General features: G+C 38.0%; 1 protein-coding gene across 3 annotated transcripts; it reads left to right on the top strand.

The window, feature by feature from the left end:
• The first annotated feature begins 848 nt into the window (after positions 1 to 848).
• On the top strand, positions 849 to 13,329 carry LOC149106107 (proline-rich transmembrane protein 4-like). Of its 3 annotated transcripts, none has more exons than XM_089298707.1 (2): positions 849 to 1,027; positions 9,303 to 13,329. In XM_089298707.1, the coding sequence occupies exon 2, from the start codon at positions 9,324 to 9,326 to the stop codon at positions 10,332 to 10,334; it is 1,011 nt and encodes a 336-aa protein (XP_089154833.1). In that variant the 5' UTR covers positions 849 to 1,027; positions 9,303 to 9,323; the 3' UTR covers positions 10,335 to 13,329. The 3 variants fall into 3 exon arrangements, with proteins under 3 accessions (XP_089154833.1, XP_089154835.1, XP_089154834.1); XM_089298709.1 differs by lacking the exon at positions 849 to 1,027 and adding an exon at positions 5,494 to 5,818; XM_089298708.1 differs by lacking the exon at positions 849 to 1,027 and adding an exon at positions 8,348 to 8,500.
• The last annotated feature ends 1,035 nt before the right edge of the window (positions 13,330 to 14,364 follow it).

Genomic DNA, 14,364 nt, shown 5'->3' with positions numbered 1-14,364 from the left:
TTGTCAGCGATGGTTTTTGCTGAGCGACAAAAAGAGTGGTCTCGGAAAACTGTTCGCTTCTCCGAACAGATAATGTCCGCGGACAATAAATATCCCAGCATATTTTCGCGCCAAATGGAGGCTATTGTGTATATATCTGTTAAGCCGACTTCACTCAGTTTAGGCCAATCATGAAATTTGGCCGTACCCCGTTAATACGGGCACCTCGTTAATACGGCCAAACGTATTTACGGGGTTCCACTGTACGTGAGCGCGAATGGCACAAATTAAAGCGAACCGTTTTTGTCATGACAACAAGAGCGAGATAAGGTATTAACAAAAAGCGCTCGATATGCGAGCTCTCTTTCATTATTATTAGCTCTCTTATAAAATTTGACATTGCATTGCTATACAATTAGTTTCAGAATATCCTTCATGCTTGCCTATTCGACGCCTTTTCAAAAACAATGTGTTAAACGACAAAATTGGACCCAGTCTTTACATGGCTGCAAAGGTTCTTCACAATCACCAGTGAAAATGTCAAAACACGACCACGCTTTCCTTGACAAGTTTACTTTGTGCCAAGTCTTGTTTGCACTCATGAATGTTTACAGCACGTTTTCCCTTCGGGCAAGTTCTCTCTATAACAAATTGAACGCGCTAGCGTTTTATTACAATTAAATTTGTACTTCTCAAAGGAAATTTGATTCCTAAAGAAAGGAAAAAGTTCTCACCCGTTTGAACGAGAGCAGTACCCTATGTTTTGTCACGTACGTTACGAAGAGGAGATTCGAACAGAGCAATTGTTCTATCTGTTTACAAAAAGATATTAATGGGCAGCTGGAATTATACAGCTAAACCACTTGTTTTCAAATTGATTGGAGGCGTATAGTCGGAACCAATCTGATCGCTTTCAATATTACAGATTCCCCTCACGGTATTGCAGTGAAACGTTTTCGTGATGAGACAGTAAGCTAAACAATATGACCAAACTTCCACTTTGAGCGAGGTGGAACAGTTATATTCAACAACAACTTCGGATTCACTGGTAAGTGCAATTTGCCTAAAATGAACTATGAAAGAGATTTTAAAACTCTTGCCAGTGCTAATTTTAATTAATATTTCAACACTTCAATCTCGCTATGGTTTTTGTTACGGTTAACTTCTTCGTCTGGGCAAGACTTAATGGAAGTGAGATACTGTATTGAGTTTTTGTCCGCTGGGATGCGGGAACAATAATCAGGGATAAAAGTTGACCCCTCTCCGTTTAAAGTTCATTATCGTCCCCGCAATAATTCTTAGACTAAGGAAAAGAAATTAGGGTGTGACGTTTGACCGGTGAGAACATAAAATGTTACTGAACCTAGAAAAGTGAAAAGAAACGTTTGAAATGTCCTGTTAGTTCCAATATTTTATAATAAAGGCGGAGCTTGTTACGATGAGATAGTTATGTTTTTCATTTGAGGCGATATTCAGTTCCAAAGATTGAGGTAATGACTAAAATAGTCCTAATTTCACACTCGCATGGAAGGTTTAAGCTCCTAAAAATAGTAACTAGCTTGCAGAACTTAGAAAGTCACTAAGAGATGCCAGTTTAATATTCAATTCAACGGTCGAATTTCGCAGAGTTTTGCTTTCATATCACTATCAATTTGCATGATAGCAGGTGTTACAAGAGGACTGCAATATTGAACAGAATAAACTAAATAAAACCACCACCACCCCCCCGCCCCCGCCTGAATCAATAACGAACTAAAGCAAAACCCAAAACGAGCCATTTTTTCCGTCACTGAAATGGGGGAAGGGGTGGTCATAATTTTTCATTTAAATTGTCCAAGATTGTAACTTTGTGTAGGTTGAAGATGCAGAATCATTAATGTAAATACTTCAGTGCTGTTGGCATCCAAACTACATTGCCAAGCAGCGTGTTTACTTACTGCATCCCTGATTTTCAGTTTTATAACGTGAGGTACGCAAGCTCCAAATTAAAATTACATCTTATTAGTCCAAGTGAATATATATGTTGCATTTCTAGTTAAAAAGGAGCTAATGCAAAAGACTCAAAACTACATGTTATTTAAATAAGTGCATATTGAAACCGATATGTTGCTGCTTCTATGTCATCTAGTCGATCGTAAGATGAAGGCGGTTCACCGGCTAAATACTGTGATGTCTGTGATTAAAGCTTCAGATGCGATACAAGTTTGATGCATTGAGAGACGACCATCGTAATAAAAAGAAGAAAGTTTAATTTGTCTTTTGCTGATTGAAATCCGTGTAAATAGGAAGTGACTGTGAGAAATTAATTTAAGTTAGGCGGCGTTGTCAGTTATTTTATTAGTTTTGCTCTCAAATTGACATTTTCAGACCATTCCTTGATGACAACATTGACTGCTGAATAAAATTAACAAATACTGTACTATTGTGCTATTTTTTTCCAAAGAGTTGTTTGTTACATATAATAATCGAAACATTTCTGTTGGGGCAACAAACGAAAATCTCGAGAAAAATCATTTGATTATTTAAGGACGTTCGGTTGTAGTGGAAAAAAAAAGACTATTTTTGTTTCCCAGCGCGAAAAACTTTCAAAATAAATGGAACACGTACTGCTTCATTTGCACACCTTACCACAAGTACCAGGCCTTACGCCCATTTTAATACGTATACGAGGCCTGGGTACATGATTTGGTCCCAGGTCCTTTTACTAAACTGATCTGACAAACCAACATTTCGAAAAAATAAACATTACCACAAATGTTTACCGGCATTCATTTCCAGTTCGCTCGAGAGCTTGCTTCTGTCTGCCCCGGCCACTCCGTGTTTGCCTGATCTCAGGCTAGAAAGTTCCATTAACACATAACTTCTGCTCAGTTTTTGTTTTTAAAAATTAATGCTATGGAACCTCATTGACAATTCTGGCGGTAACAATTGTTCGTCGACAAACAGTCTACAGTACTATTTTCTACTGGAAATTAATTTGTAGCGGAAAGCTGTGTTTTGTTAACTTAACGTTATCTTTTTTCTCATTTTAGAAATTAACCTGAAAGTGTGTCTCGAAAAAGCACAACTATATTACTTAAACTGTCACATACGATTCACTCACTTTCAGAAAACAAAGGGTTTTTAATTTTTTATTTTCAAAAATATGCGGCTGAAAGGCTAAAAAAAATTACAAATGGATACCCTTTTTTTGATAAGATGGTAGACTTTTATAGCTACGCTATCATTTGCAGAAATCTTTGAATTTTGGTCAGTTTTACATGTAGTCTTCGTTGACACCTTCAAAAGCCTTGACTATCCTTTCGCGATGTTCAAATGGGATTCTATTTCTTCGTGGAATTTCTGGAGAAATCTAACTGTCACTATGTCACACGTATACTGTACACCTTTTGCTGTTCATTTACAGAAAATATCCAGTTGTACGTAAAAGGTTCGTAAGAGGCTGAATTTATATCTGCAAGGGGAGGATTGTGAAAATACGATTAAAAAAAGGTACATACGGTCCCTAGTTCTATAATCAAATTTTCGAGGAAAATTGGGCGCGATATCTCTGTTCAAAAGAATTACGCTAATGGCTATTGTTTTCTCTTAATGTTGGGCGAAAACACGGTAATGTCTGTCTCAACGTATAGTACTAAAGATTGTCACCTTCACGGACATGGTTGTACAACAATGCAGTTGATTGTGAGTGCTCATGCAAATTTTGTTATTGAAAGTCTTTTGTTGAAAAAGGATTGTCCAAAAGTGTAAAGAATTGTAGTTTCGTGACAACGAATTTTATTTCGACAAAAATGAAAATACATTTACAGCCAATGAATGTCAAGGGAAGATACTGTTTATTTTTTGATGATTTTGAATGTTAATACATATGCAAATGTTATTCTTGAACGTTCCTTACGCGCAAATGAATGTCATATTGGTGTTAATGAGAGTACATTAACCACAATGAACCAAATTTGAACACAAATGAATGGATATTTTCTGTAGATGAACAACAAAAGGTGCAGCCCGCCCTCTGAGTTGTACGCAAAGAGTTTCGTAAGTGGCCGAATTTATATCTGCAAGGGGAGGATTGTGAAAATATGATTTAAAAAAGGACATATGGTCCCTTGTTCTATAATCAAATTTTCGAGGGAAATTTGGGCGAGATATCTCTGTTCAAAGGAATTACGCTAAGAGCGATTGTTTTCTCTTCACGTTACGGGAAAACACAGTAGTGTTTGTCTCACCGCACTAAAGATTTTTACCTTCATGGATATGGTTGCATAATAATGCAATTGATTGTGAGTTCTCATGCAAATTGTGTCATCGAAAGTCTTGTTGAAAACTGATTGTCCTTAAGTGTAAATGATTGTCGTTTCGTGACAATGAATTTTATTTCGACCAAAATGAAAATACATTTACAGTCAATGAATGTCAAATGAAGGTATTGTTTATCTTTTGATGATTTTGAATGTTAATACATATGTAAATGTTATTCTTGAACGTTCCTTACGCGCAAATGAAGGTCATAGTGGTATTAGTGAGAGTCTATTGAACATAATGAAAGAAATTTGGACACAAATGAATGTTTATTTTCTGTAAATGAACAGCAAAAGGTGTAGTGAGTTACCCAAGCTCTTACAAACACAGTTTATGCACCATCCTAAACAATTTTTTGTTTTAAAATTTGTGTGACGGGAAACAACTAATTGGTATGACTATTCTAGCAAGACTAGGAAAATCGTTCGTTCTTGCATTAGTTGCCATGTATCATGACAAATAGCTGTAGGGGTATTTGATCAACGCTGCTCTATTTAGATAGGTCCTGATATCCCCCGGTGTCAATGTTAGAAAGTTCTCTCTTTACTTTAAGCCATTAAGCATTTTTTTTAAAAAAAAAGATTCAAACTGGATCTATGAAAAGCTTCAAAGTGCATCATTAATTAAATAGCGCGTGGCTAAGTCATAATAACTTACCTTTTTATCGTCAATACGTTTTGAAGAAACAACATCATCAAAGTCGGAAATCTTCTTTGTGTGTTTGTGTTTTTCAGTGTAGCAAGTGCACCTTTTGTGGGAGGTGTCGACATTACAAAATTACGTTAAATTTGCATTCGGCAATCTCCTTTAATAGCATGCAAGCTTTCAGTGGGTTTCATTTTCGCCTTTAGCGAAATATACAACACATCTGACAGATTAACGAAATTGCAGGTAAATTACAATCTAATCTGAGATAGTATGTCTTTCAATGCCAGATCCATGCGAATTAAGCATCTGCACGCAATTAAATCTAAAGGGATCAAGTCCTCCGCAATGGTTAGTGGCATCTACTGATAAACTTTAATCTTACAATTTTGTACATAGCGTTTCGTTTTTGTAATGTTAGCGTCAGCAAATGGTTTGATTTCTCACCGCAGGATATTCAGACTCAATACCCAGGGAATCTTACTTCCTTGCCCATACTAAAATGTTTTGACAAGTGATGTTTAATTGAAAATTCTCTCGTTTTATTTGAACTCTTCTTTTGAAACTAAATTTCTCCAGATCATTAAACAATAAGAAACGTGCGCCTTTTTTTCTCCCTTTATTTGTTTCTTAATGGCTTAGTTTGCAAAACCTACTCTAACTAGCAGTTTTTCTTTTTTTAATTACGATTTAGATATTATTAAACATGATAAAAAATAACTTTCAATTGCACAGATCTGATCAGCTCATTGGATCAGCATAATATAAACAACAATGGTTTCACACATAATTATTTATATTTTTTTGCGGCAAGCCGGCAAAATGGTATACACTATATTGTAACAAGGCTTTGAGGAAGACGGAATCTATCAACAACTGTTCGCATTTACTGGTAAGTTAAATTGCAAGAAACATTTTAAAAATCATCACACTGGTTTTAATCGTGTAAACACCAATTCCAACGATCGGTGATAATAATTCTGAAATAAGTAATCTTGTAGTCAGTTCTTCACCTCAATTAGATATTACACCGATGTGATTGTGCTTACATTGATATTTCCTTTCTTAGTTATTGCAGCGCACGTTCATAATATTCCCAAAAATATTAGATACACAGTTAACAATGAATCTTTAAAAGTGGCGATCGAAGTGTTACCAATTTAAGAACTCACACAAGCAAGAGGAAGAATGGAGAGATAGGATGTGACTCAGTACTGAACGAAGGAAACACTTCTTTAATTACGAACTCGCGAGTAATTAAGAAATTGCCTGATCAGTTTTCAACTTGATAAGATATTATCATCGTGATGACACCAGTTCGATCGAGCAGGAGTCGCTTCCTGGTAGAGCAGGCGTTCTGTTTCAATTTGAGCCGATTACAGTACATTGAAACAAAGTGCCGACATCCTGTTTCGTTCAGGCATAACTGATTACATTGCATGCAATTATTACCTGCATCGTGGTGATTCACAAAGGTTCGCAAGCACTCCATGCAGCTACTACAAATTCGCAGAGCTCTTGATGTCAGCAGGCATAACGAAAATATAATAATAACTGAATACGCAATGATATATATCATAGGGCCTCTTTTTTGTATTGAGAGGCCAGAAAAGACTTAAAATGGCTCAATTCAAGTTCCTCACAATTTTAGGCGAATTTTAGTTCTGTACATGCTGTTGTTTTTAAACTGTTTCAAAAATATAGTGTTTATATTTTCGGGCAGCTGTTTGGTTGGCTTAATCTCCACTTCTTTCTTTTTCTTCATGGAATTTGCTTCAATTCCTTTGGACTATAGCATCTCAATGATTGCCGAATTTGTCGGAGCGCGTCTATTTTGATCTCCGTTTTGACAAGCCTCAATTTCCCTCGTTCGTACGCAACTAATTCGAGCAAAGAATTGCAGTTCTTACCGAGCTTATTAATTTCTATTGGCTATGGGTTATTGAGTATTGTCAGTATCGACCTTTCCCGATCCTTTTCAAGCTAGCCCATTGTAAACACGACGTCACTCGTTCTCAAGACATCGCTTGCGAGACTCGTAGGATGGTGGGAAGAAGGGAATATAGTCCTCCTCAGTTTCGCTCCTTCCCGTCATCCTCTCATTCTAACTCATTTCTGAAGAGAGATATGGAAGACGAACCACTCTTCCAGACTATTTGTGCTATTTTCTTTGTGTATTTCTCAAGTTTCAAGCCATAGGTGTTTAGACGTCTCATAAAAGACCAACCTATATGTAACATAATTACCGTTTTTAATTCCCTTATCCGCGCATGGTCCATGCATATAAATACCAGTAATTGAACCGTGCAGTTTGACTTTTTTCTATTTTTTGTGTAGAGCGCTTGCTTTTTTTTTTGCCCGAAACGCTCGACGTAGATAACCTTTTCAAGTAGTAAGAAATATAACAAAAACTCTCATTGACCTCTCGATGTACATAGCCTAGTTCTTTTTTTTTGCTCGAGACGAAGCCTCGGTCCACAAAATTAGTTGGGCAATATTCCTTATATTAAACTCATACTTGGTCAATAACAACTTCAAAATAACGTACGTGACCTAGCCCCGGGTTAGGGCTGTTCTGCAAACTATTTATTTACAGGAAAGTTTACCACACCTGTCTCTCTATTTGTCCCTAAATCTTAATTATAGGTTTGGTTAACTTAATTATTTGCCACCCGTTGATTAGTGATGTCTCCTCGACGTGTGTCGAAAAAGGGCGAGGGTAGTTCAGAAATTAAATAATACGTAAACATGGAGAATGCCGTTCTTGAAAGAGATGGGCGTTAGCTAGCCAGAGTCAAGTAAAAAGAGGGTTGACAGCAATTCTACTCTGTCAGCAAGTAGTTATATTGGGGCGAGCAAATCTGGACATCGTAGAGAGATAGACGTTATTGCATCGCAAAATATTCTTGGGAGTCATCTTTGTAAAATGTTGTTTCTAGAATTCGCACATTAGTGCTCCAAAACTTAATTTCATGAGCAAATGTTATTAACAAAAAATGGCATTTTAAATAATTTAACTTAACTATATGACTGTTTTGCTAAAAAGCAAATTCTTTTAAAAGTTTTAATTAATATCGGCCTTTGTGAATAGCTTTAGGAGGCGGGCCGCAATTAAGATGCAAAGTTACATATGCGTGGTGACATAACGTCAGGTTGGTCAAATTAATTTTCTCTAGCTCACAAAATACAACCCACAATTTCAAAATGTCACCCACAAGTTTTGACAAACTTTATGAGTTCAACTAACGAACCAATTTGTTGTCTCTACCGCCTGTAGGTTGGAAAATTAAAGTACCATGAATGATTTTATTTAACGTAGGATGTTCTTCGCTGATGCCATTGTTTTCGCTTTTAATGTAACATAACTTGTTTATCAAAACTCTTAATTGCGGTTTCTGCGCTTTGTTAGCTATTTCCGCTTAAGACATGCATATTGCATTGACGCTACTGAAAAATAAATATCAGCTCTATAGGCGTAAAGGAAATTCTTCAGTCATAAACCATGATGAGTTGTTTTCTTTGAATCATCTATGCCCATTTTTCGGTCGGCCTTGTGTGCGTGATAGATAGGAAGGTAAGTCCAGAAGAAAGTCAATGGCAAATCGACTCTTTATCCTAAAATATAGTTCTGCTATTTGCTTTCAGAACGATTTAAACCTAGCGGCCGAAAAGCAATGATGTATTGCACGTTTTTCCAACTTAGTGTTTTCGTCCTTCGTTTTAAGGAGAGGCTAAAGCTGCGCTTTAGTTCAGTTAAGATTTGCTTTCTCCTTCCTTTTAGTGACCTAAAAACAATTTTAGTGTTTTCGTCATTCTTTTTAAGAAAAGGTTATCAGTAAACACTCAAACTGAACTAAATAATTTCCACTAAGGTTTTCACTCTTTACCTTAGTGGCCTAAAAACAAAATGATACAATTGGCACGTTCAGATTTCCACTTACATGTATAAGTGTTTACGTCCTTTGTTTCAAGGAAAGGCTAACGGTAAACACTCAAATCTTTGCCAAAGTTCTGCTAAGGTTTTCCTTACGTTCCCTTCTGCGGCCTAAAAACAATGATATAACTGGCACTTTTTTTCCAGTTCAGTGCTTTCTTCCTCAGAACTGTGCCTAGTTCTGCTAAATGTTGTTTCACTTTTCATCTTTTAGTGGACAACAACTCAAAACAGTATTCCTTCAGGTGACGCCTATTTTTGTAAGACTAACATGCGTCTAATATATTTTCATATAAGCTAATAGAGGATCAAATTTGCTTGTTTTAATTATTTTCGCGGGCCTGTACGGTGTTCTTTGAAGCCTTGTATTTGTAAGAAATACTAAGCCATATAACTGCAACAGACATCAAACGAATTAATATCCTAATGTTTAAATCTGCAGACGCTTAATTAACTTTCATCAATGTCGGACTCCACAAGTAAACCAGCCGAGCAACCCACGGAGGCTTTAGCCGAGCCCGGCCCGGATTGGCCAGTTGCGAAGAAACTCTGGGGATTAGCATGGGAGTTGCACTGGATTGGCTTCGGTGCTCTGTTTGGCTTGCTGGCAATCCATTCTCTACTCGCTCTGGTGTTGGCGAAGCAAAGAAAAGGTTTTGGTCGTAAGCCTTTGTTTATTGCTATCAACTCGCTGTTGTTTACCCTTGGTGCCACCAGAGCTGTGTATCTCTTGTTGGATCCGTACGAGTCCAGAGAAAATGGCGTGGAAGATCCAAAATGGCTGACACTACTTCTCTTCGGAATCGCCTACCCCTGTTTAACGTCAGCGTTTTGTTTGATTCACCTGGCTTTTCTTGAGGTCACAAAGCTTAAACTTGGACCGAACAAGCTGCAAGATGTACGGTTTTTATCAGGCGTCATTATACTCCACTTTATTATCGTCTTCACCGCGGAGACATCATCGTCCATCAAGCCAGAATTGGACGCGCTTTTGATCGTTTGCCAGTCGTTCTTCATTCTCTGGGGCCTGCTGCTCTCTGGCAGCTTCATCTACAGCGGATGGAAGGTGATAAACCGCGTGGAAAATGTCCAGGAGCAGCTCAATGCCATTGAGAAAAACGAGCACCTTAAAAGGAAGAAATCAAAATCCCGCACTACCAAAGTGGCGAAGATCACCCTCGGAACAAGTTTCTTGGGCTTTGCAGTGTGTGGCTTGCATTTGTATTCCATGGTAGGCGTGTATGGTATGTATAGCAATGTTGTCCATCCTTCTCCTTGGCCGTGGCTGGCTTTTCAGTCGAGTTTCCGTCTGGTTGAGCTTGCCATGGCCTGCACTATCGCTTACAGTGTGATGCAACCGGAAGGAGGTAAGAAGAAAAGAAACGCTGCAGATGTGTCCAGAATGAACATGTCTTCGAGAGTGATACCAGTCAGTGAAGCAGGGAAAACTTCGGGGGAACAGAGCATAACGTGACATGGCGGGAAAACCCCTTTGAACATAACACAACTTAACATGACATAACATCAGATTAAGTGACGTGACGTGTCGTGACGTGACATGACACGACATGAAATGACATGACATGACATGGCATGACGTGACATGACGTGACGTGACGTGACACGACATGACGTGGCGTGAGATGACACGACATGATATGACATGGCTTATTAAGGTGACATGACATTCATCTGCTTAAGGTTACAGTATACCTTCAGATCGGCAATTTTCTTCAAATTTGGATTTTTGGTTCAAACTAATGGTCGAAGAGTAATCTCTAATTTCTGAAAACAAAATTGAAAAAAACCTAATATTGGCGGAGAAATGGATGTTTTACGTTATGGCCGGAAGTAGAAGTTCCCTCTTGATTGACAGCGCTATAACGTGTATGCAATCAACCGAGACTATTTTCGCGGGAATATTACCGATATGGATACCACGAATTGGCTGGCTACTCAGTTAATCAGCATTGTTAATCCAAGCATTTTCGGTATTAGATGTAATTCTATTAAGTTATAAGTAAACATGGACCACGGAAAACTCCGTTTACCGGTTCGAAAGAGCGAAGAATGAATAAAAATACATGTACATCAATGAGTGAAGAAGCGAAAGTTGGCCTCGCGGATGAAGCTACGGACGTATCAAGCGGGCAAAAAGATCGTGTCAAGAGAAGAGAAAGGTTGTGTAAAATTTGGGAACTCAACAGAGATAACAGCGATGCTTACAGTGACTCTTTTGTTGAGTTCGATACCGATGAATCGTCCAACTCATTGAGATCCATTGTAACATTATCCATGCACATTTGGTCTGCCGCGCTTTCTTTTGTTTGTTCTCGTCGCCCAGCTACTCTAGCGTTCGTATCCTTTTTCGTCTTTCCCATTTTGCCAAACCAGCTTCAAGAAAAACCCAACTGCAGAACAATTATTTCTCCGCCTTGAGCGCATTGCGAAACGCAAGGTTTTTTTGCAGATTCACGCGTAAATTTCACCGCGAGTTAATGGTAGTAAATTTTTCAAGCGCTGATTGGCTCAGTGATCTGAGAGTTTGTGGGCGGAGTTTGTTTGCGAAGCAAGATATTTTTCTTAGCGCTGTTTTCTCGGATAAGTTTTTTCGCTTGAAGCAGACACTTTAAAGAGTTACAACTCAAACGGAATTTGTTTGTTTGCCCTTAAATTTGGACAGTAGCTAGATTAACATATAAAAAACAAAAAGGTCTCTGCGAATTGCTTATTTCGAAATATTTTTTCTCCTAGAGCGATTTTTTTATGATCACTTCACATTTTTTTAATCCTATTTCGAAAATGTTCTGTAACTTTTTACTACAATTGAATATGGAAAAACGCAGACACGCTTCTTTAGCGCTTTTTGTCCTAAAACCGAGGAAAAAAATAAATTGGCGAAAAACAAAATTCGCTTTGACTTGTAGCTTCCAAGAGGTGATTAGGACGCTTGCATTTAGTGACCGTGAAAAAATTGGCAATTCATTTTATTTCAAAATTTTTGGTATGGTTTGATAGCCAGCTCTATAAGCTTTAATTTGATATAGGGGCTTAGGTATCTACAGCTTAAACCGGACGCGCTACATCGCTTGGACGCGAGACACCCCTGAAGGTATACGGTAACCTTAAAACGAACATTGGGCACGTGAGATAAACGAAGGATTGACGTTAGATACTTGCAACTGCTCATTAAACCCGACATGGAGGATAATTTTTCATAACAATTTAACTGATGCACTGACCGTTAAAGTGCACGACTCTGGATCTCTTAGTAGAAGGCAGATAAAAGATGTTCAGTTTTAGAGACAATGCCTTTGAAGTGTATTTCACATTTAAGTTACTTTGCATTTAAAACTCATCAATCCAAAATTTTCCATACCCCGCTGCAATGTAGTTGGCGATAACGACGTGCAGAGTTTTCAAGTATTGACAACTCCCATAGGGAACACAACAAGTTAACTAGCAGATAAGAACGTGCCAGGAAGAAAGAAAAAAAGAAATTTAACTAACCCTTCTCAGACTAGACTGGCAAAGAAAAATAATGGTGTAAAGTTTAGAGTTTGTTACCTGCGGGTAGCAAACTTCTGTCTAATTAGCCGGGCATTTGGTTAAAAACTTTAGAGGCTGTAAATTTGTAAATAAGACACAAATGGGCCTGTACATAATAGGACACTCTTATGCTTAATCTGCGAGGTTTCCATTGGACCCGTGGGTACTCCCTTATATGGGCTATATAGGTATGTGCGGCCCCAAAGGGTAGGGTTTTTCAGCCGTTTTGGTCAGAAATAGGGTATCGATTTTGGCCATTTTGGTCTTAAATGGGGTATGGGTTTTGCACTATAGTCTTGAACTGGGTATTTTTTTAGAAGTAGCTACTTTTTCATCATTATCGACAAGACCATAAACAAAAGCCGACCAAAAATTATGTTTAGGGCAACTGTGTCAGATGCAACGGTCATAAGCCGAGGGTATCGAATTTTTGGTCTGGTCATAAATAGGGTAGGGAAAATCGCAGATTTTAGTCATAAATATTGTAAGGGTTTTGTGAAGTGGGCCGCACACCCCTGCCCAATTTTTCTGGGAGTACCCCACTCCTCCGTAGGCCATTGGATTACTTCGATGAATAGTTCAACTTTCCTCTATTGCATTGGGGAGTATTCCGCGGTTGGCTAAAAACTTACTAAGATGGACATGCACTACAAATTTTAAGTTTACAAAAATTGAAGACTGTCTAATACTCTCGTACGCTTGCGAGAAGATCCGAGCAATGTTCTCTTCAGATTTAAACCTGTTAGTGCCCTTAAGCTATTTATAGTAGTCTTATTAGTGTCTCTTGATTGAGACTCAGTCCATAGCAGTTGTAACCTATATAACTTGGTGTTTTGAGATGTTTCTTTACTGGCTACATGGTGGAGTTCACTTTGTAAGGTTCACTTACACAGGATATTAATAAAAAGTATGCAATCCCATTTTAAGGGTATGATGTTTTAATTTTTACATTTTAAAACACCTTCCCGCCTCGGACAGGTAATGACACTTACCGGCTAACCTGTTCAGTTGAGGTTGAGGGTGGGACAATTGCATTAGTTGGAGGGAGGCTGGGGCGGAATACAGTTGAATGCTACCTTTTTCATAAGTTTTTAAAATAGCATCTTAGGTGCAGAGTGAAACGTCCCAAGTTAGGTTTTCAGATTCTTTGCGGGTTGATTTGTAAGTGTGGCACGAAAGAGTAGAAAGGAGAGGATAGGTGGATATGAGGTAAACAAGGAAAAATGAATATTTAATGACGGTTAAAACGGAACATTTTTTAGTAATAATGGTTAGAATCCTGTTGGGTTTGAAAAAGTACAATTTTGTGCTTCTTCATTTGGAGAACTTTCACCGTCGAGATATTTCTACAAAGTATTTTCGGTTAAGCAACCTTTTAAAATCTATATAGTGGGTTGTTTCTATATGGCCTAGAATTCTGTTGAATTCTACCAAAATTGCCCAACTTACCAAAGAACTCTTGGAACGTTACTGAGACCAATATACAACTCTCCGTCTTCCTTTCCAATTCATCAGTGCAGGTGTCATCAGAGGTTTCCGTGTAGGTGAAATTGCAGTGTCATAGGCTTTAGTGCCGTCGTGACAATCGCCCTCAGCAGATGAAAAATTGCCCACTCTTCCTGTTCGATGACCTAACGCAGCTGACCCTGGGAGAAAGGCCAGGTAAAGTTTTAAATAGACAAAAGTATTACAATATCAGTTGACTTACAAAAAATGAATGCTTACTTTTAGTGGAAAAAGCGGAGGCTTTTGGAAACGGCCAAACTTAATATCTGTATCTGTACGTGTTTTAGCTTGTTTTACCTAATATCGTGTGTTAAGCAGCGCATATTCCGGTTGTATCTCCTTTTTCTCCGTGCATGATGGAGATGTTTACATGTCAATAATTGTCCAATATTGCTATTAGAAAACTGACACGTTATTGTTATTGTATGAAATACACTATACGTCTTAGC

The sequence above is a fragment of the Orbicella faveolata genome, unplaced genomic scaffold (assembly GCF_042242905.1).
Source record: "Orbicella faveolata isolate gen_17 unplaced genomic scaffold, um_ofav_v1 contig_3, whole genome shotgun sequence".
Classification (NCBI taxonomy): Eukaryota; Metazoa; Cnidaria; class Anthozoa; order Scleractinia; family Merulinidae; genus Orbicella; species Orbicella faveolata.
The sequence above is the reverse complement of the archived record's forward strand: the minus strand, read 5'-3'. Positions and strand labels throughout refer to the sequence as shown.